Raw genomic sequence first — 23,381 nt, forward strand, 5'->3', positions numbered from 1 at the left:
ATCATATAGTGTCATATTGTGTTGTGTATCACCCTTGTTCAACTTCATAAAGTCTGGACACACTCTACACCCTTTGAGCATGATCTGTTTAGCGACTTTCTTTTATTCACAAACTGCTGGGGAAAAAAGGGTTTCAAGAGAGAAGGAGACTCAAAGAACTCCACAGTTGCCTAATTTCTGGCACTAGTCACATGAAGACAAACTAAGACCTTAAACACTCTTCCCCGCCAAAGAGGGATTTCTCAAGCTTATCAATAAATGAGGTTCTAAAACGCTGTCTGTGCAGCATGGTAACCCAAAAACTTGCGTTGTATCTATTATTGCAAAATAGACACCAAAGTGCCAGATTCATCTCACCTAATTTAAGCCATCTAAACTAAACAGTTGGCACCTTGTCTCAGCAAGTCACTGGAGCTTCCTCTACAGCCACTGGCATCACACTCCCACCAATTTTAGCATGGAAAAAAGAAACAATAAAGAATTGATGGTGCTGACTGAAGAGTATAGATCATCAGTTTATGATAGGTGCCAAGGTCTGGGAGAATCCCACCATGCTATGTCCAGCAGCAGGCATGGGCTATAGCAGACACCTGTATGGGAAGCTGCAGGCTTCACTCCCACAGCAAAATGGCTGGATTAATTGCAACACAGCCCTAGACTTGCAGAGGAGCAGGAGGAGATGGCTGGTCCCTGGCTCCATCAAATATGGGATTGGGGAATAAAGGAACCTGAAGAACAGCAAAAAGATATAACAGCTCATAATGCAATCTGCAACTAGTAATGTTCAACTTATTTTACTAACATATTTGAGTATGAGAAACCTTAATGAAATTTCAAACACTCTGAAATGCTAAGTGGTCAGGCTTATCCCTGGCTTCTATCCACTTGCTCTACTTCAAGACACTGTGATTCCAGTAACCATTCTTTTTTTTTTTTTTTTCCAAACCAAAAAGTATTAGGAATTTTCTTCCCTATGATAACAAGTTCCCTTAACTGTTGTCTTTTTCTTTCCCATTAACCCAAATAAAGGATTAAAACTCTAGCATTAATTGCAGACACCTATTTAAAGTAAATTTAGGGAAAACATAAAAGACTTTCCTAGAGGCCACAGTCACAGGTTCTCCCTGATGCTTCTGAGATTTTTGCTCTCTGGTATTTTTTGAAAATACATTGTGTTTCACAGATGGGGTGACTTTTTCTTATTTATCAATCCTGCATAATGAAACACTTAGTGCAAAAAACACTTGCTCAAGGTTGGTGGACAATCGATGGCTTGATTTTGAAAATGGTCCTGGTGAGCTACACCTGAAAATAAAGTCATCTGGGAGACATTCAAAGACTTACCATCCGATCTGAGCAGCTTGCTGGGGAAAAACTGTAGTGTCTCAAATCACCTACTTCAGCACAGCTTTTAAGTGCTGACCATGCCAGTGGACACACAATTAAAATGAACAGTCCTGAGTAGTTTGTTTCCTGATTTCATATGGAAATGAGGTGGAATTGCATTGTCAGTCCACCTCACAATATTGAATCTGTCAGTCAGCTCTCAGGAAACTTGACAGCAGGAGAAGACATCTCAAAGATAACTGAGCTCCCTCAAGCTCCATGACCAGCTAGGGTAACAGCAGCAAAGACCGAAATTAAAACCTTCACAATGGCAAAGCTGGCAGAGCGGCATACATCCTGCTTGGCAGCAGCTAACCAGCCCATAGAATCATCCTGGCTGGAAAAGACCTTTAAGATCACAGAATCATTTAGGCTGGAAGAGACCACCAGGATTATCGAGTCCAACCATAACCTAACCTAAATCTAGCACTAAACCATGTCCCTAAGAACCTCGTCTAAATACCTTTTAAACACCTTCAGGGATGGTGAGTCCACCACTTCCCTGGGCAGCCTGTTCCCATGCCTGACAAGTCCAACCATCAACCCTGCACTGCCAAGTCCACCTCAACACTGCACTTCAGGAGAGTAACCACAGCCAAAGCACAATTATGGTGCATGTGCATGTTCCTGTGTGATCTCTTAAGTGGCTGTGGAGACAAGGCAGGGTTGGTTGCACGTGTCAAACTGCAGATTACTATCCTGGCCACGAGCATCTGTGTCACCCTCAGGTCACGCACTCCAGGCTGCCCCTCGGGTGGACTTGGCTTCAGGGGGAAGTGCTGGGAAGGAGAGGGAAATTTTCAAGAAATGTCTCAAACCTTCAGGATGTGAGGCTCCACCAGTTCTTCTGCTCAAAGAACTACCTTTTTTCTTTTTCTGTTATTTACTGGCTTCCAAAAGTTTGATGAAAGACCTGCATGAGCAGATACCCATTAAACGGAAAGTGGATGCCCTTTAGTGTTTCTTAAAATTGAACACTTTCATGAGTTGACATTCCAGGAAATTACCGATTATCATTTTGATCCCTTTAGGATTAAACTCTAGGAGGTTTAACTAGGACAGCAAGATAAGAAAACAAATCCGAAGAAAGCATGCTTTAAAGAATATTTAAAGCCTTCCAAAATCAGCAGTTGGTAAGTTCAATGTAGTGTTGAATCAGACACGGAAGAACCCCATGCAACCGCCTCATGTATGTGAGACCTTAATCTTCATTTTAGTCCCCAATCAGGCTGCTACAGTTTGTAGAATTTGAGCCAATTATCTCAAGTAATTTTAAGCCGATTTATTACATTTCTAACTCTGAACATTCATCATTCTGCAGACAGCCTAATGGGAGATGACCTATACCTTATCTTACACATTTCGCAACAGCTGTCCTCTAAAATTGTCTGTGAATCAAATCCTGTGGAGTTCACTTCGTGTTTTCTACACATTTGGATTAGAAGTCCACATTGCATTTTGTTAATACATTGGGTTCACAGCTGAGGTATCGCAGCTTTAGTATGGAAGAAACGCTACCACAGCATTGCATTTCTCATTTGCTATTCCCCTGAACAGCATCACCTAACTGCTGTGTTTCTGTCATCGCCGAAATGGATGCTACTTCTTCCTAAAAAAAAATAATGTGTAAATTATACCAATACAAAGCACGCAAATGTTTGTATTTACCACTGAGGTAAGCAAGCTGTACAGAGAAGCTCTGAGAAACACCAGAGCTGTGAGGGAATGCAATGCTGCTCATGACAGAAGCAGCAGTTCATTTTAGCCTCTTCAGTGCACAACCAGGTAACGCAGGCAACAGTCATTCATCTCTTTTCTTCAGGGCTTTTGAAAACACAATGGCTCAAGTTGCTAGTACGCCTGGCAGCCACAGACTGGGTCGTATTGCAGTTCAAGTGAATCTGAATGCTAATTCAGAAAGCAGAATCCATTACACGTTACAGAATTCAAGTTTTCTTTTATTAGAATAGAGGGAGAGAGGTGAGAAATAACAACAATAAAACTGGAACTTGCGATGCATTCTAACACGGAAGAGTTATGAAAAGCAACCAAGTTTTCCTCATAGTACAATAACTCTTCAGGGTGAACCAAAAGGATTATGTACGACTGCAATAAACTATATAATATCAATGACTGACATTGCTACTTTACTCCGTATATATAAATAGACAACATAACCTGGATCATTTTTGAAAACCATTATCAACAAAATCCTACTCAATGAAATTAAGTCTGTCCCATCTCTACCAGATCACCTAAGATTATATTTGGGCAGCTAAATCCAACATGTTTTCCAAAGTATTATTTCAGTTGGGTTACCTAATTTCTGAAAAGGATTTTGCAGAGCAACTTAGGCAGAGGTTTTTTTCAGTCAAGCCCATCTCCAACAACTCTTTCAGCATAAAAATATAGGAAAGATGTAAGCAGCTGGTGTCATAGAGCCCTTCTATGCTTCATACTCAAGTATTTTAAGATCTTCAAGTAGTTCTTTCGCAAGTGCTTGCAGATCTGCATTGCGGCTCTTTGACAGCGCAATGATACGCTGAAATGGCAAAGTGTCACGCATCTCCGAGGCTGACTTAGCTAATACTTCTGGCTCCAGAACCACAGACTGGAGGAGCCGCAGAGCATGAAGACAAACTTCTGTATCTGGGTCTAAAAGTGGGGGAGGAAAAAAATCCAGTGTTTACAAGAAGCAAGTCCAAAAAAGTAGAATTAAAGCTCTACAGTGCCATTCCTTGGGACCCACCAGGCAGACAAGGAATAACTCCAGTTTCAATAATTCACAGCTGCCATTTGGTGCTGGCTGGCTCTAGAAGGAACCTGAAAACAACATCTTTGTCTTGCTCAGCAGTGTTGGGGAGGCAGGGATAACCAGGAACCTTTTTCTTGTTTTTCAAAATGTTGAAAATGCTATAAACCAGGGAATTTATCATCATGCATTTACCCAGTCACTACCCAAATCATACTGTTGGATGCAAAACAATTTAAGAGCAGAACAAGCTACATGCCATGATAAACAGACCAACTAATCAAATCTGCAGTAAATCACCAGGCTTTTTGCTAATTTCTTTTTATACAAGCCTTCAGACTTCTTCAAAGCTCAATGAAATATTAATCTTTATAAAACTTTCTGGTAACCATGTGTCAGCCTTCCAAGTGTTTAATTCAGTCCACACAAAATTGAGATGGGTACTGAAGCTAAGCACTGCTGCTCAGGAATGCGTCGGAGAAATGTAGCAAAGACCCTTGACTTAAGCTAGGAAAACACAGAATAACTGTACTGTTAAGAACATGGGATGCATTTTTAATTACTGACACATTAGGAGCATTATATTTTAATTGTTCACAACAGTCCATTTGCATTTAGTTGTTTATAGCTTTATCAAAAGCATGCAGTAGAAAGCCCCATTTTTGCACTTCTCTGTTCTGCATATTCCAAATGAAAACGTATAATATATTTTAATGGCTGAAACAGTTATTTGTTCCACGTGCCATACATTTTTTATGTATTTGTCAGTAGCAGACCTAGTCTCCAGCAAGCTTTTGATAAAGCGTTGTGCAGAAGTGTTCAGTAAAATTAATTCAGATCACTTTGCACACCACAGAGACCAAAATCTCACTGAAGGAGCATAAATGCAGTGCAGTGATAAACCACACCGTACTGAGATTGAAGGAAGTGTTTGGTAGGCTGAGGCAAGTTATTTCTGTTCCTGGTTTATTTAATATCCAACACTGGTGACCTGAAAAAGGACTAAGGAGAATTATTTGTTAAAGCATAAGGGAAAATGCTGGAAACACCCAGGGGAGAAAACAGAATGTGATGGACAGTGAAGACGATTATGGCTTTAAGCATGAAACATTGTCAAGATGGGAATTTTTAAGTAATTCCCACTAGCACATGGCTGAAGTATAATACTAAAGACTGTGACATCTGATCTATACCCAGAAGTCAGGCACTATCTCCCTCTTCCCCCATTTTCCATCATAAATGAGATACATAGGCCTTTTCTACCACACTTTCTCCCGTATTTGCAGCATAAACCTCTTAAGAAAGAAATTCTGCTTTCTCCTGGGAAACCAGCAGAGTGGGGTATAATCTGAAGACACAGGAATTGTCCAAAACCAAACAATAACATGCATTTTCTGATTTTCTGTGCAACAAGAATCTTAGCTATTGAGCATGCTGGACAGCTTCAAAGTAGCATTTAAAAAAACCCCAATGACTAGTGCTTCACACCCCACAGAAGCGGCCATACGCATCGCACAGCCACTCCTATTGCTGCCACCTGGGCTGAAGACTCTCAGGAGTCTCCATCATCATCTCCAGCAGTACCCGCAGGTGCCATTTTCTGAGTGATGAGCAGTTGTAATTCACGGAGAAATGCTCTGCAGCTCAGCCTCACATACAGCAAGACTTTATGTCCAGTTTCTTGGACATCAATACTTCAGTGAAACCTTTTGAAAAAAAGTTGGGTGCAAGTTTTGGTTTCAAGATTTATTCTGACCTACTCAAAATGTGACTAAAAGCCCTGAATTCCTCTTCCCATTCCTTCCATTTTTGTCTTCAAACCTGCCAGAGATTTTTTTTAATTCCTACTTTTTTTTTGCCATATATAACATTCAAACTCTGCACATATCACCTGCCCCTTTGTCTGTGCTTGTCTGTATTCTACATTTATTCACCAGAAACAGCAGCAACAAACCACAGCCCAAACAGGTAAGGAGAAAGAAGGTTTTGGGAGTGAAATCTATGTAGTTCATTACAATCTTCCTCCATGTGACATTATTCCTCCATGAAATAAAGCCATTACTACTTTTAATGGCTTGCAGTACTGCTGAGAAGCTTCATGTATGTAAGATGTTTTAAATCCCTGGATAAAAAGTGCTTTGTTATTAATACTGTTACAGGCATCTATGTTACTATTATCTGCAAGTGTTTAAAGGCTGTAGAAAGTGAGGAATTGATCAGGGAAAAAAGTGGTAGCAAGGGAGCTAACAAAATTAGGATCTGTAGGAGATCAGGAAATGATTTCCAGCTTGACGAGCAAGAACATTTTCCAGTAAGAGCAAAGAGGTTCTAGGAAGAATCTCCAGCAGCAGCCAGGGAAGCTCAGCGGCTTGAGTCACTCAAATGAAGAACAGATTAGGCACTCGGGCACACAGCAAAGGAAGGAAATGATCCTGCACCAGAAGACGACTTAATACGCATTTAACCTCTGATTGCCATTGTTTTGCATGTATTTTGAGATGCTTCGAGTTAAATAAATACATATGCCTTAAAATATACTCCCTTAGGATTACATGCGGTTTTGAGAATACTACTTATTATGGATAATCATGTTTTCTAAGAGGATTTTTAAAAAATACCCTAGATGTCTCTTGTCTCTCCAATATCATTAGGGATTTCTTTTCTAAAAACCCTGTCCAAAGAATACTCAGAAGAAATGTAAGGAATCTTAATAATTTCTACGCTAGCTGAGTAACATTTTGTTTGTACAAGATCAAAAAAATCCTTCAGCTGTAATCAAATCACTGCATCACATCCTCCCAACAACTAGCACACAAATCTCTTCAACTCAAATTCCAAAACTACAATCATGATTTCTGGGGAACAGGGGAAGAAATCAAGCTGCTTGCCTCAGCCAGGGATCACAAGTGCAGCGTAAGCCTACCATCATCATAAAATGCTGATGCAATTTTAACAAGGTGTTGAAACTGCTGGAGTTTGCTGACGTTCTGCTAGCTGCCAGCACTACCGTTTGATGTCACTGGCTTTCAGTCACCGACAAAAGCAACCGATAACGTGGACAGATCTTAGTCACATCTGTCATTAGCACCGTGCTCTCAGATGAACTGTTCCCTACAGCAGGGTTTAAAGTAATTGTGTTACATCAATGCTAAACAGCTTATCTACAATTGGGTCTGAGTTGAGCGAACTCAATTTACACGTGCTCACACCATTCTCTGGCCACCTGAACGCAAGACTTATTACAAGCAAGCTGTTTACAGCTATGCCTATGCACAAAATCAGTATTTCAAAAGCTTCCCACTACTGTCGTAAATGTCACTCAATTCAATTACTGTCTGATTCTAGCGCGAAGGGGCATCCTGCCACTCCTCCTTTCTTTTTTATGAACCTGTCAGACTACCTACATTCACAGCATGCCTGACAGACAAGAGCCAGGGCCACAGCTTGCCCCATGTAAGATCTCTTTGCATTGCCACTGCTGGCAGAGCTGAGTCAGTATCTGCAGCAGCAGAGAGTTTTCTGGACGTTTTTGTAATGATGGTAGGTCTGAGGAGACAAGAGGTGTTGCAATACAGGTGCTACATGGGGAAGGAGCAGGGAGAACTCCGTGGCAGAAAAAAAGGCTGAGCTTTGCTGCTGCAGTTCCTACAGACACAAATGCACCTTCTCTCTGCAACATATTTGCCCCAGCTCCTGTGTAAGAGCTGAGTTTGCTTCAGTCTCCTCCCTGGCCAAGGTGGCTGCTCTCACATGAAGTTCAGCTAACCTGAACTCCTCGCTCTCTCACAGACACATGCCTGTCACACTTGTATCTGGGAAATCCTTGAGAATGACTCCCAGGGTCCAGATCAAAGCAGCAATTGAGTCCCAATTTGCCTGACTGCCACTTAGGGGCTGTGACAAGGAGCTTGCACAGACGCGGCTCTGCGGCTGGCAGATCTGTGGGTGAGCTGATAGATACATTGTCCAGCTCCCATCAGTCCTAGCTTGGGCTTCTTAGGGTTCCCACATGAGCGACTAGACAAGGCGAACAATCTAAGAGCAAATCGACGCTTTACAGTGACAGATGCATTTACCAGAGTTGAGGTTTCTTGCGTATATTCACAAAAGGAGAAATACTGTGCCCAGCCCAGCTCCATCTGGGCAAGAATCATTTGCAGCAGCTGCTTGGAGTACGGAAAAGGGCAAGCGCTGAGTGATTCTTCCCCCAGCCACATCCAGCCTTTCAGCTCTCTGGGGTTCGAGGACTCTCTTTTGAGCTCACAGCTTTGCATTTAAGAAAATGGATGTGGTCTTAAAGGGCAAGAAGGGCATTCCTCTTCTTAAGATTAGTTTCATAGTCTGAAGCGTAAAACTGTTGAAAGACCAGTAACTGACGTTTTGATTTACAAACAAAAATTTGCTTTAATACAGACATCAGTTTTTAAATAGGGGGGTTCTGTATGTCCAGCTGTCATTTAAAACATACTGCCATGCAAATAACCTGAATTTTCTCACAGCCGTAACCAATTCAAACAGAAAAGCAAGGCATAAGAGATCTTCAGGGTTAGTCATGAAAAGCAAATATTGAAGGCTGCAGGCAGCATTAGCAAAATGAGAACGTGCTTCATACAAGCATTTATAACAGAGCCCGTCATTTGCAAAGAATTTGAATAAACAAGGCTAGATTTCCGTGTGGAATTGTAGTGGAGGAAACTGAAGGGCAAGAACTAAAATTAGTGATACTTTTCTTGTTGTCTTCTGTTTAATGAAGTACCTGGAGCAATTTCCCAGCTATAGATGAGAAATGTTACTGACATAGTCCAGCTGAATTCCACACTTCCTCATATATCCAAGGAGAGCAATTTTTTAAACTGCATTCAAAGAAAAGAAAAGTGGGGAAAACCAAAATAAAGATACAGGATAGCAAGAAAAAACCCAAAAAATTAACTACAGAGCCTAAACTCACTTTCTCCAGCACCCATTTGTTGGTAGATGCTCTGCATGATCAAAAATATAAAACTTAAATCTCGTCTTTATTATTAATCACTGAGCTGACTGTGTCGTCTTATTCTTCAAAAGATCCTTGGCAGAGAAAATTCCCAGTCTATTTCTTCAGGAATTACAGAAGGAAAGTCTTATTGCATCTATAGATATAAAACACTAGAAAAAAAAATTGAGATATGTCAAGTGGATTTTCACCCAGAATTATATAACTTCCTTTTCTATTGCTGGGGACAGGGCTTCTTTAAATCTGAAAGTTATGCGAAACCCTTAGCCAAGAGATCAACACAGGGACAACAGCTGATGGGAGAAAACTAAAGCTGCCTGTATTCCCCAAGATGGGAACAGCTGCTCTGCAAACAAACGGTGCACCACAGGAAGAGAACTCCACTGATCCCACAAGCTGCTCCATGGACAGAAATTTGAGTCATCGTTCACGTGTTTTATGCTGGCACCAGGCTGGGAAGGTATAGGCAGGCATAGCTGATACCTACGCAAGAGTACATCAGCTACGTAAGCTATCAAGATTACGCTCTTCAGTGATCAGTGTTCCTTATTAAAGGGTGCCTGTCTTTTAGGCAATGTTTACAAAGGTAGAAAAAGAAAAAAATAAAAAGATAGCCCACCTCATAAAGTGCTAAAACTACAGAGATCTGCATTATCTTCAAAAAGTGTGTCAAACATTTGTTTTTCTCCTATTATCAGAATAGCCTCCAGCAGAAAGAGCTATTAAGAATTCTTGTACGTGAGTGTGAAGTAATAAAAGCTAATTCAACTCTTCCAAAGACAGTAGGACAGATGAACCCACTTTGCTGTTAACATTCTTACTCCACTAGAAATCTTTATTAGATTTTTCTTTTCTTCCTTTCTCTTCCAATATGTCTTCAATGTCAAAGCATATTTCCATCTCTTCAAATAGCCTGCTACACAACCTGAACCAAATCCCTCTTTGCTTCAGACACAACAAAACAGAATAAAGAAAATCAAGTTAATGGTTTGCTCTCTTCACTTAATGGAAAGGAGACATTCTTCTTCAGGGAACAACAAAACCGGGCACAGACTGAGAATTCAGAGAAGGAATTTGAGGTATTTATCAGCTGTGTACAAGCCAGTGGGAGAAAAATGGCCTTGATATATAGGCTTAGGTCACAGACGCTTGTAAATTGACAATGGAAAAGCAAATTGGATGGTTCTCTGAAAATAATACAAAAGAAGTCAGAAGATTATTTCTGGGGCCTCTCTTAGTGGGAATGCTGATAAAAGCTTATGGAATTGTGGAAAGCTGAATCATCTCATAACCCTTAATCAAAACACTCTTTGAAGAAGCTTCCTGCAGGAAGGCGACATATACAGGATACCCTGCCAGCAGAGTGCAGGTCTCTCTTCTCTTGGACAGCAAACACTGCTAAGCTGAATCACGGCTGGCAGAAGCTAAAGATGCTGGGCACAAAAACAGGATAGGAGCAAGAGTAAGAGGAACCTACTGTATTTTCCAAGTTGAAACACTTAGATTAAATGTAGAGAAAACTAGAGAGATCTCATACAAAACAATGGGCACAAAATCAGGTCTTGGATCTGACCTTTCATCTGACATACCAACTAGTCAGCCCTCTCCCTCAACAGTGAGCAGACTTCCTCTGAAGTCAGAAATCTGCACCGGTAAATGTGGTTTATCTGAAAATCTTCCTCCTTGGCTGTAACTGGAGAACTTGTATTATCAAAGAGTGAAGGAATTAGCCATGCCTGTCCTTCCTTCTACAAGCCAGCCATACACAAATTAACACTTAAAAAATGCAGAGTAGTCTTTCCATTTCTTACTTCCATTAGCAGCTGCCACATTTCATCCTCTTATGTGAGCCAGGAGCCTTCTTCAAACAACAAACTGCATCAAACGATTAGCTTCTTTGTTTTATCACAACATTTAGAAGGGCACATTAGGAAATTTTTGAGTTTTTTTTTCCTAGAACAACAGCTTATGTATATATTAGCCAAACATAAAGCAGAAGAAAAATCTGGACTGACTAAGCACAGGAGAACAATGGACCATGTACTCAGAGTTCTGCAAGAATACAATTCTCAGACTATATTAAAAAAACTGTAAAACTGGATTTTTTCCAGTCTTACAAGGATTACTTAATTTTCTGAGATCTCAGAAAAGAGAGCCTATGGCATTGCAAAGTAGGAAATTATCTGGCGAAGGCACGGCTACCTACACTTCCTGTAAAACAGTAGAGGGAAATGTGAGCAGTATAAGTAGCTTCCAGTTTACCAGCTCAAATCAAAGCTTTTCCAAAACTTCCATATCAAATTAATTCCTTGAAAAAGCAGATGCAACCTCTCTCACTTCAGCTGCTGTTAGTATTTACTAGTTGCATTTCAGTAGGGTTTTGCATAGCAGCAGAGAGCCAAGATGACTAACCTCTCCAGCCCTATAAACTGCATACCAAAATCTCCTCACAGACAAGCCAGAAAAACTTGAGAAAACCAAGACAGAGCAACTCTAGGAGCAGTTCAAAGGCAGGAGAGTGTCATGGCTCTGTCCTTACCGCTGTCCTCAGCGTCCCTTACAAGCTGTGCACACAGCTGCCAGCCAAGTCCAACGCACACTGGCAACATCAATCTCTGCTGGCTCCTACGCAGGGATTTGAAGCCTCTGAAAGAGCAGAGCCTTGATGTCACTCATGTACCTGACAGCGGCAACAGAAATCCTTGACGTCCTTGAAGTCCTGCACCGGCCAAAGGCAAAGCTGGGAATAGTACTCAAGCCCTGCAAGCCCAAATCCTATTAGAGCACAAGGCTTCTCTTCAGCTGTAGAAGGGGTCACTTTTGTCACCAGTGACTGTAGTTATAGAGGTTGGTTTATTTCCCCAAAAGGTGTTAGAACACAGTTACATTTTCTTTTGCTAAATGGTAGCAACCCGACACATAGTGTGCCCTCAGGGTTTATTTTAAAGTTGGTATGTGAAAATACAAGTGTCTTTTTAAAATTCACTTTACCAATTTTCTCCATTCTTTATTTCTAATTCTACCATCCCTAAATTTTATAGTCATGGAATATTGCACGCAGTATCAAAATTGTTGTGAGAAATGCACATTGTCTCCCCCTAGCTATCTGCCCTTTTTGTTCACTTTTAATCTGACAAAAGCTATACATAATCAGGTTACAGATATACATTTCTGTTCTGTTAATTCTAACACCTATTGCCAATCTACAAACCCCGAGTCACAATTTACAAGGTTCTTAGAGCAACTTACCATTCAATAGCCACCAAAGCAAAGGAATAAAACCTGGACTTTCACTGATGTACTTTAAGCCTTTCAAGTTGATACTCACGTTGTACAGTGACATTAGCATTAGCCTAGAATCGAAAGAAAAAAGATGTGATGCCTTTTATTTCTTTGCATGTTTTGGCATCTTTTGCTATTTATGCCAAGCATGTACTGATGCAGAAGCCTACTGTAATAATTTATATTTTCATAAAAGAGAGAAGTCTCAAATTACATATAAGCAATATTGTGCAAAACCTTGCCTTGATTGTTCAGTCACATATTTCAAACACATGGAAAAACATCCCATGCGAAAGTAAGAAAGTTTCGTCAAACTCCAGGGGATCTGCTAGGTGAAATGTGCAAAACTAGGACTTGGCCTTACGTGACCACACTTACACAGCAGAGCTATCGTCTTGACAATCCCCACCGGGCAGATGACCATCTCAAGTCAGCTGTTTGCCCTGACAAAAAAAAGGGCCACTTGGAAACACAGAAAGCAAGCCTATATAATGAGTACTAGAAACAACGTCAAAGGAAGCCTCTGCAACACCTGCCTTTATATACACTGACCCTCCAGTCAGCTGAAACATAGACATGTTGCTTATGCCAGACTCTCTTAGGCATCAAGAGGGACCAGAGGAGGGTCACAAAACTGAACAGAGGGCTGGAACAGCTCTGCTGTGAGGACAGGCTGAGAGAGTTGGGGTTGTTCAGCCTGGAGAACAGAAGGCTCCAGGGAGACCTTATTGTGGCCTTTCAGTACCTGAAAGGGGCCTATGAGATGGATGAGGACAGACTTTTTAGGAGGGCCTGTTGTGACAGGACGAGGGTAATGGTTTTAAACTAAAGGAGGGGAGATTCAGGTCAGACATGAAGAAAAAAATTTTTACGAGGGTGGTGAAACACTGGCCCAGGTTGCCCAGAGAGGTGGTAGATGCCCCATCCCTGGAGACATTCCAGGCCAGGCTGGATGGGGCTCTGAGCAACCTGATCTAGTTGAAGATGTCCCTGCTCATGGCAGAGGGTTGGACTAGATAAGCTTTGAAGGTCCCTTCTGACCCAAACTGTTCTGTGATTCTACAATCCTCCTACTCCTCCTGCAAACAGGAACAGATGCAATATTTAGCCAGCATATAGCCAACACCAATGTGGACTCTCTCAGCTGGCAGGGGAAGTTACTATGCCTACAGAAGCCTTTGGAAGAAGTGGATGGGCCTGAAGGAGAGAAGGTATTAGTAGTCCCAGGTCAGCTTAGCACACTCCCTCCTAAACTAGATTCATCCCTTCTGCTGTGGGTACAAGGCAGAGAAGGAGCTCGCTCTGCCTCCCCTCCAGCCCCTTGCAGTCTGGCAGAGCCAGACCATCTGGGCCACTGAGTGAGACTCTGCTGTGACAAAAACAACTGCTTGTCTTTTATTATGTCATCATGGACTTCTCTATTTACTCTGCCTTCAGGAATCCAGACTACGTTCAATGTACACGTGGATTATTTTTTTTTTAAGTCAATAACAATGGATACCTCCTCAGCCTTAGCCATGAGAGAGCTGAGGGAATTCTGTAAGGTACAGGAGGCTGCATGCAGAAATGGCAGCTCTGCCTCTTTATGCCCCATAAAAGAGTCATACTCTGGAGTCAAAAGTTTTCTTACAAATTCTTTTACTCTTCTAGAGGTGTTCTCCTGTCCTGCCTTTTATGCAGATCATCTCTACAGCTGTGGAGCAGTTGGAGGGAGAGGGCATTAGTGACACTTTATGCTATGCTATGATGGATGCTCTTTCATTTTTATTTTATTTCTTTTCAAAGATGATAACACCCAAGTCAATTTTCTGGACAATGGAAAAGGAAGATGAATGCGCAGGGCTGCTACAATATTTACGGAGCATGCCATCATACCCACTCACAGCTGGGTGCTGGGTTACATACAAAACAATTACAGAGAAACAGGAATGGGCTGGAATGCCGTCCTCTGTTCTGGGGCCAGTTTGGCAGCTGCTATCTCCCATGACTGTGATAAACCTGCATGTCACTGCACTGCCATCATTTCCAAACAAGAGGGAAATAACGTTATTCCAAATGGACTTCACACCTCACATCCTATCCTCAAACGAGTTCTCATGGCTTAAGTTACTACGCCACCAGCAGACTTTCAGACCCTCTCAGTGCAAACCTCCAGAAAGGAGGAAAGGAAAGTAACCCAGGTCAGGTCAGCATGCAATGGAAGAGGCATTAAGTTGTATTACATGCTGCACCACTGGAGGTTTGATCACCCAGGGTCTTAAGCAGCAGAAAAAAACCAAACAGTAGATTTAATAATCTGCTTCATCAGTGGCAACCACCAAGCAGTGAGGTGTGCTGTGGAGCTAAAATTGATGCTTGGCGACATTCCTTGTCTTAGAGCCTCTGCAACTCCTACTTGGGTTCCAGAATCCAGGCCCTGACAAAGGAGCACAGCTGTAATTATTATACCTATAAACAGCCAGAATGAAATGATCAATAAAACAGTATCTTATAAGAGAAAACGTTAACATTTCTTGACAGTGCCTTTCATCCTTAATCTGCTTGACATTTGCAGTTAGAAATAACGTGACGTAAAAAGATGCGGCTGTGTTTGTATTTTTACTTCTCTTGTTTGCTTTGTGCAGACAAAGTGGACTGGTGGTGGTGACCCAGGGAATTGTGGTGGTTTTGGAGTGTCAAAAGAAGACACAACCCACCCCACAAGCCATTTTAAGGGCCTAATCCAAAAGTGGTAGTGTATTATTACTAATTAAACACACTCACCTGAGCACAGCACAGAAGCATTTCCAGGCTTTTTATGCCACATTCACCTCTACTACTTGCACATTCTAATGAAGTCTTTTTTGCAACAATTATTGCAAAAGCGCGTATTGAAGCAAACTTGGCACACACCATTACTGGATAAGCAATAATTTCTGTGGTTGTTCGGTTGGTTTTTGCTGTTGTTTTTTGTTTGTTTGGGGGATGTATTTGTTTATTTCCATTTGGTTTTTCTTGTCGTTTTGGTTTTTAATGTGGAGAGCTTTTTCATTATGCATTTCATAGTCTTCCTGTTTAGGCAAGCCAAATGTAATTAACACCTTGTACTAATGTATCTGTCAATGCTTTCTCTAAAATCTAGAACTACAAGCACAGCTAAAGCCTCTTCTCTTCTGCTTAATACACGGGATCAGCACATAAAACGTACTATAATAAGTACTAAAGTACATATTTTTACTGGCTACTTTCAACTCCTACATTAGCAAAGATGAAGATTCCTAACAATTTAATTAAAGGTATTAACAATTGTGTAAATGTTTATTGACTGCCTAACGTTGACAAATGTTGAACAAACCCCATACAACTGAGAAGAAAACCTGAAATCTTTTACACCACTGCTATTTTGGGAAGGCAAAGATACCCATGAGATTTCAGTCCCAGCAGTGACATAGATGCTTTGGACATATTTATTAATATTATGTACTTATGGTCTACAATGAATTTTGTAGCAGTGCTGGAATAAATGACAACTTTCCCCTGTACATTTTTTATTTATATACTGTTACAAGCGAAACAAAGAATTGCTAGAACTAGAATAGGAAGAGAACTCTCTTTATCATCTTGTTTTGTTTGAAACTGCTGTGTGAAGAATTAGACTGAGAGTTTCCCCTGATTTGTTACACAGTAAAATATTTCTGAAAATAAAAGCTAGAATTGTAAAACTGCAAAACTGAGCAAAGGACAAACATATCACTGAAAATAATAAGCCAAACTTTTTTCTTTATCTGATTAAATTTTAAGTTGATGATGTCCTTCTGTGTAATACTATGGCAATACTTTGAGAAAAACACATTGCTTTTCCAAAACAACATATAGATGTTTTCATCCATTAGGTATAGTTTTAAAAGTGTGTTTGCCTATGTATATTTATGTAAGTGTGCATATGTAAACATTATTTATGATGACTCCAGAGTCTGTCTATCCCTAACTCTGAAATTTCACTACAATTTCTGTTAACTATCATATCCATATCTCACGTTCATCTGTCATTTTGTACTGCCTTATGTTCCTTTCGGTAGGGAGAAAAGGGAGTTTCTGATACATCTGCTTATGAAAATGTTGATTATTTAAGATTAACAAGCAGCTAAGAAGCCTTAACTGCAGAGAACCCTGGGGGTTTCTGGGCTGGGAGAGTGGAAAATCCCCAAAAAGGGCAGGAAACAGATCTAGTGTTAGAAATGGGGTTTAAGAACTGAACACAGACAAGATGCATAGGGTGCTCATAGACAAAAAGGAAACCTGACCACAGATAAGAAAGACAAACACAGGGGAAACATTTTGCACTAAAACATTTGAGCAAATTAGGATTCCTCGTTCCATGACCAGGCCATGAAGGAATCTCCTTTTTGGCATTTGCTCTAATGGCATAATACAGCATTTTTTTTATCAAATGGCAAGTTCAAAGAAAGATTATTGGCAAACATTATCACTGCACTGAATTTAAGTTATTATAACATACGCTTAATGTTTCTCATTTACCAAATACCTCAAGCAACCTCTTTTTTAGGCTTCACTCAATTTGTTAGCTCAAGAGGCTGGCCCCTTTTGAATCCCTAGCCACTTAATGGGATTGTTTTATGTATATTTTATCAGTATTGCTGTATGGCAGCCAAGTTTCTAACACCATGTGTAATTCTTCTGCAAAGCAGACATTTTTAAGTATAATTAAAAAAACACCCAAAACATCAGTTCAAAAGGAAGGCCTTGAAATCCAATTACACTGTCCAATTACATCAGTACAACCTGAAATAATCAAAAATAATCTATCTGGACCCACAGGCCCACATAATCTTGAAATTCAGAGTGTGTGGCTGTGTGTGTCCGTCTAGGAACACTTTCCTCTCCCCCCTTCTCCCAAAATAAAGTCTCCTATTGTTATCTTTTTTCTGTACAGATTTTGAAACAGTATAGGTCCTTTTTGCATTTGGTTTGTTTGTTATATACATGAAAGCACAAAGTACTTTTTCTTTCTTGAAATTCTCATAGAAATCCTTCAGCTGGGGCTTTACAAAAAACATCCCCGCCGCTACAAGAGTTAACTGCCCTGTTTCTAGCACTGACCTTCAAGCCTAACACTTGGGAAACACAGTAAATGACTGACATCAAAGTATCTGACCACTACCTACAGCACAGGCTGTTCAGCTTCCCCCTGGTTACCCAATGGGGAAAGTCAAGCACCTCTGGAGGGCAACTCTCTCCCCCTAACGCGCTGAGGGAGCGACCACCTGCCAGCACCAACTCCTTACACCAGCTGTGGGAGAAGCCCAGACAGTTCACAGATACTCAACATATCGCTTTCTGATAGCTGAGGTAGGGCAAGATAAAACCTATTCAAAGTTAAGACTGAGCCTGATTTCAGGCCTGTCACGTACAACCTGCCTAAATGTGTGTGTGGACATAGTCAAGTTACTGCGGCTGATGGGGTTGCTGTTTGTCAGCTGAGCTGTGACAGCTGCCTTGGGTATGAATTCTTTTGTGTGTATGCGTGTCCCATTTATGAAAAAAAAACCCACAACCCAGTGTGCACAAATTAACCAGGTGTACGGGACAACTGCCCACAGCTTAGCGGATAAGCAAGTATTCATTAGGTCACAGTAATTTGCTCAGTCAAGGCCATATACCCTCAGCTTGTAACAGCTCTGAGATAAAAGCAAGGATGATAGTTTATTTAATCTATCAGCTGGAAAGTACCACTTTTGCAGCATCTGAACTCTGCAACATAGCCTTTTCTTTACAACACTGTATCATAATGTCCCTTTATAGGCATTATCTTTTACAAACTTAACTGCATGGTGCTTCTGGCTACTAGCAGCATAAACTATTTTAACTTTTGCTCTTCACAGATAAATAACTAATTTCTTCCCTAAGCATATGTAGCATTTCACAGTCTTCATACTGGAAGCGAATAAATATGAGTCCACATTTTCCATATCCTCTCTGTTTTAAAACTTGACTTCACACCTTCTTTATCTGACTCTCAACTCATGATACCCTCCTAAGGTAAAGGAGTGCATCCCTTCTGATCTCTACAGTATTATGGTGCTTAAGAGACTTCCAAAGAGACGCAAAATCTGTATGAAGCCAGCATTGTAGCCAAGCCTGGTATATCTGCAAGGAATGCTACTGTGAAAAGAGTTTCGAAAAAGTATGTTTCCTCTACAGAAAAGGAAATAATGGGGGAGTGGGAAAACTGCTCTCATCACTGTGACCTACACTGCAAGATAATGCATTTCATTTGAAAGGCTAAGAGAGAATAAAGTTGTCATACACTTTGAATTTGGTACAGAGCCCTGGCTTCATGTCTCCCAGTAGGTGCATCATGGTGTCCAGTAATTCACGACTTGAACTAACCAAGAACTCACGGCCACATGCCAGTGCTGCCACATCTGTGAGAGAACACAAAACATCACCATAAAAATCTCGTTGAAAACAAAAGTTTATGCTAACAATCAGGATCACTAAAAAGACATGTCAGCTGTCAAGAATGAACTATGGCATCTATATAAACTTCAAACTATATTAAGCTACATAGCAAATACTGAAGCAGCAAATCATCCTGGTAATACTCCTTCATAATTCTACTTCGATAATTGAAATATTTATTCAGAGTGGCCAGTATCCTGACAGTAATACAGTGAATTACGAAACAGAAGTATGGATTCATCCACAAATAATGTGGGACTAAAGCAAAGCTGACCATTAGAGGTCCCACTTAAAAGAAACGAGATTGCAGATTGTTTTACAATCGCTCAATCCAATATACCTGGCACATTACAGAACCAAAACTCTCACGAACCACTACTCAAAAGCTCGTTTCCTACCTCTCTGCAAGTGCTGCATTATTCATCCACAAACCAAAAGGCAAAAACACTCCCACAGACTACTACTCCAGAGCAGACTTCACTTTAATATTTTCCCTTACACTTGCCCCATGCTTTAGGTCATCTTTATGTGCAAGAGTTTTTTTCCAGCAACTCAAGTTTCTTTGTACTGAGCACCTGGCCAAGCCTCCTCGAAACACATGAAGTGTGGTGTATGCAACTCAAGACAGAACCTGGCTCCCTGGCCTCCCATTCAGGTAACTTTGGGCACCTGCTGCATGACAAGGTTCTTCCATTTCCACGCAGCCGCATGTTCTCTCTCCTCTGCAGGCACATCATGATGCCTTCTGGAATCCTTAGAATAAGGAGAGGTACTATGGACACAGCACATAATTACTGTTATGGCAACGTTTGTGCATGCTGGGCTGTGTTGAGACTGCACTGAGAACTTCTGCTCTGATGTTTTCTAACTTCTGCATACTTGGTGCTTCACAACCTCCTCAGTGTTCTTTTAATATAGCTTTCTAGAGTAACACTACTTTATGGTGTAACTAGGACGATTAGACTGGTGCCTCCTGCATCATTCAACTGACCGTATTCTTTATCACACTTGAGTTTCAGCAACCCCACTTCTCAAATTACAGCAACAAAGACAGACATCTTGGGAACATAAAATTCACTGGCAAAATTTAGATCAGCTTCAGTAAAGCAAGACTTTGTTTCACCATTCTGATTCCTCCTCAGGCAGAAACTTAACACTTCCCACCCCCCTTTTCTGAGAGATAACATTAACTTACTTGTTACAATCCCTGCCAAAGCTAATACAAACTGATTTTCATCAGAATCCAAATCCTGCTGTTTCATGTCTTCACTTAATGACTTCACAAAGCTCTCCATGGTCTGTGCAGTGATTGTGAAAAACTTTACTGCTTTACTCTGCAAGCATGGAGAAAAAAATATTATACACACTACAGCAACTATGCTTATTAGAAGCTACAGTAAAACTGGACAGTTGCAAAATTATTAAAACATACAGTCACTCTAAAGAAAAAAAAAATAAAAACCACAAAACAACCAAACAAAAAACCCCACCACAACACAAAACCAGAAACAAATACCACTCCATTTGGGGTATCTCAGTTGAAGAACCAGCCACCTGGTACAAAGCTCAGGGCATGCAAAAGAGCCTGGTCAGAGGTACAGACAGAGCCCACAAAGGATGGAGAAAACTGTTCCAGTTTATTAGTAATTCTGATCTGTAAAACATTGATATAACACTATTTCCCACAAAGTATACATTTTTTTATAATAAAAATAGCATAGCAGAGAGTCCATAATGCCAGGTTTCCCAGTGTCTTTAATTATGCTGCCAATTGTTTTATGAAACAGCTGAAACATTTAGTCATTCCTGGCAGTGGCCCAGTGGGACAGCCCAAGAAATGCCTGAAATGTTAATATTTTGTCAAAAGTACTGCTTTGACAATATGTGAAAAGCTACTGGTAACATTTATTTATTCCTCCACTATTGTACATTCACCATATCAAAGATGTACAGCTCCTGGGGGGGTGACTCCAGCAAGAAAACATAAATATCAGGATCAGCCAATACACACTGTCTTCACAAATGATGTTGCGATCCCAGAATAATAGGAATGAAGACACCATGGGGTAAGAGAATGCAATAAAAAGTGCACTTCTGCATGTGCTGGATGTACTTTATATACTTGTATGGACATCACACCTCAAAGATGGAAATTTTAGCATACGCAGTGACTATAGTTCAAGAAGTAGAGGCCGTGAGAGAAAATGAAGAGCCTACTATAACAGATTACCATAAGTTATTGTGAAAATATGTATTTACATGGGAACATAAGATTGAGTACTAAGCAAACCAAGTAGTTAGTACATTGCACAGAAAACAACCAAAGTCTTCTATGTGTCCATCTCTTGAGGTGCCACTGGTGTGCTCTGCTGAACCTTTTAGAAATGGCCATTAATTAACTAGTAGTGACATTTGAGGACCTGGAACAGTTAGATGAACCAGGTTTATAAATAGCAAACATTATGTACTCTGTGCAGTCTCTTATTAGCTTGACAGTATTTTCATGGGACTGAAGAATGTCTCACCCAAAACCACAGAGATAAGGACAATTCTGAGAGCAGCCATTAAGGTGCTTGAGCTCAAATGGTGCAATGAACCCTTTGCTGTCCGAGTAACTTCTGTGTGAAACATCAGTTAACATGTAAAACTGCTGCTATGAAGTATAAAGCTGTTTGTTGTCATAGTAGATAACTGAAGTAGCAGACCATCTTGTAGGATCCAAAATTTCTCAAGTTGAAGCAAGCCTTGATGTCATTCTGAAATCTACCAGTTTGCATTTCCATGTGAGAGCCCTGCCATGTGGGTACCTGGTTGAATTTTTTTTTGAAAGACATCTAAAACAATCTCATGGGAATTACCTGACTTCTTTTTTGTCACCTCCAGGTAAGCTTTCTTGAAAACACTCTGTCAGGCTGCTTCTCTGAATGTCCCTTCAAGTTCTCTCTAGAAACATTACACACAGGCAGAACCAGTAGGCATCTCTCCCCCTGTGACTCAAAAACTACTTGTGTTACATTTCAAATTTGCTGCTCAAGTTTTGACTTTCCCAACCCATATGGACACAAATGGTATATTGGTCCCAGGCATGATATCAGTCAATCTGCATTACAGAACTGTACAACAGATCTAATTCTGTACCTGTGCAAAGACTGAAAAAGCTTCAGCATTGTGCCCTAATGTATGAGAAGATTTTGAATTTACGTCAACCTCTCCACATGCTTAAATATGAGAAACAGTTTCAAAGTGCTCTGGATGTTCTCATTTGTATAGTCCATAGCACCTTCTCAGGGAAGGGAGGAAGATGCTACAAGCTGTACAACTTCTCCAAAAAAATAACCAAACCAAAAACTCAGTATGACAAACCTCCACCGTCTTTTAATAACCTGACTCACTGCCAGTTGTAATCTGTGTTTGATGCAATGCCATACAAGTCGTTTATGTTTTTCCTAGTAATCTTGTTGCAAACCCTTATGTTAAGTGCACCATCACAAGAAAATGATGCCCAAAAACATTGCTATGACGTTCACCAGAAGTATAGCAGTTCCATGGGCTCTGAGGATTGATGGGAATGACTATAGTAGAAGTATTTTGCATTTCAAGCAAATCTAGATACAAAAGTATTGCATCTTCACAGTTGGGCTTTTTAGCCTTATACAAACCATCAGGTTTCAGTTTTGTTTTTATCTAATTCTACTTAACTTGGATACTTAAGACTGCTTTCAATAAGGGTTCTACTAATTTTACTCTCACCTTGTAGAAATAGAGCCATTTCCATCACTGCTAGCATTTTGTTTGTGGGAAACACACCACTTCAATGCTGTTTCGTAAGTCAAAAAACAATGGCTAGTCATTAAATATTGTTGACTCTTAGAGTTATAAACTGTTCTGAAAATACAGAATGTATTTTTACACCGGTTTTGTTGCTACATGGGGGTTCTGTAACTGCTGCTGCTTGGACCTATCATCACCACAGCTTATCATCAAAAGGTATCACAGTACAGCTTTCTAGTGTCCAATATAAAGTTATAATTGTATTTTGGTGCATCCAAACTGAAAAACCTCTTACAAAGACACTTGTTTACCGCTTACTACGATTAGCTAATCCTATTCACCCAGCTGTTCATCACACTGCTGAAAAAAAATCACGCCAGAAGAAACTGTGGCATCAGTTTACTCAGACTAAATACAACAATTTCTTCTTTTGTTGGTTGTGACAAGATTGGAAAACCAATCAGGCCTTTTCCTCTGATCCCTTCTAATTCCATCAGCTGCACTTGGCAGTGAAACTGTGTTAGTTCTAATATTACTAGTGTCATTAAGTGTTGGTTTTGGTTTTTTTGTTTCGTATTGGTTTTGTTTTGTTTTTTAATCTACCTGTCCACATTTAGCATTGAAGATTTAATAAGATTCACTAGTAGCTAGGCTCTCTAAATTTCCAGGAGTCATGCAAGTATTCAGGCAAGACAAAGATTTAAAGAGGTGGAGGTTCACTGGATATGTCTTCCTTCC

General features: G+C 40.5%; 1 protein-coding gene across 2 annotated transcripts in view; it reads right to left on the reverse strand.

Annotated features, from left to right (window-relative positions):
- Positions 1-3,328: 3,328 nt before the first annotated feature.
- Positions 3,329-23,381, reverse strand: part of HSF2BP (heat shock transcription factor 2 binding protein) — a 31,212-nt gene continuing 11,159 nt past the window's right edge. For both annotated transcript variants that reach the window (XM_065854279.2, XM_071811597.1), the window contains exons 5-8: positions 20,068-20,206; positions 18,718-18,835; positions 12,378-12,481; positions 3,329-4,041 (exon numbers count right to left, since the gene is read on the reverse strand). In XM_065854279.2, the coding sequence (XP_065710351.1) occupies positions 3,833-4,041; positions 12,378-12,481; positions 18,718-18,835; positions 20,068-20,206 (570 nt within the window). In that variant the 3' untranslated portion in view covers positions 3,329-3,832. The remainder of the gene's footprint in view (positions 4,042-12,377; positions 12,482-18,717; positions 18,836-20,067; positions 20,207-23,381) is intronic.

Source organism: Patagioenas fasciata, chromosome 1 (assembly GCF_037038585.1).
Source record: "Patagioenas fasciata isolate bPatFas1 chromosome 1, bPatFas1.hap1, whole genome shotgun sequence".
In the NCBI taxonomy this organism is placed as follows: domain Eukaryota; kingdom Metazoa; phylum Chordata; class Aves; order Columbiformes; family Columbidae; genus Patagioenas; species Patagioenas fasciata.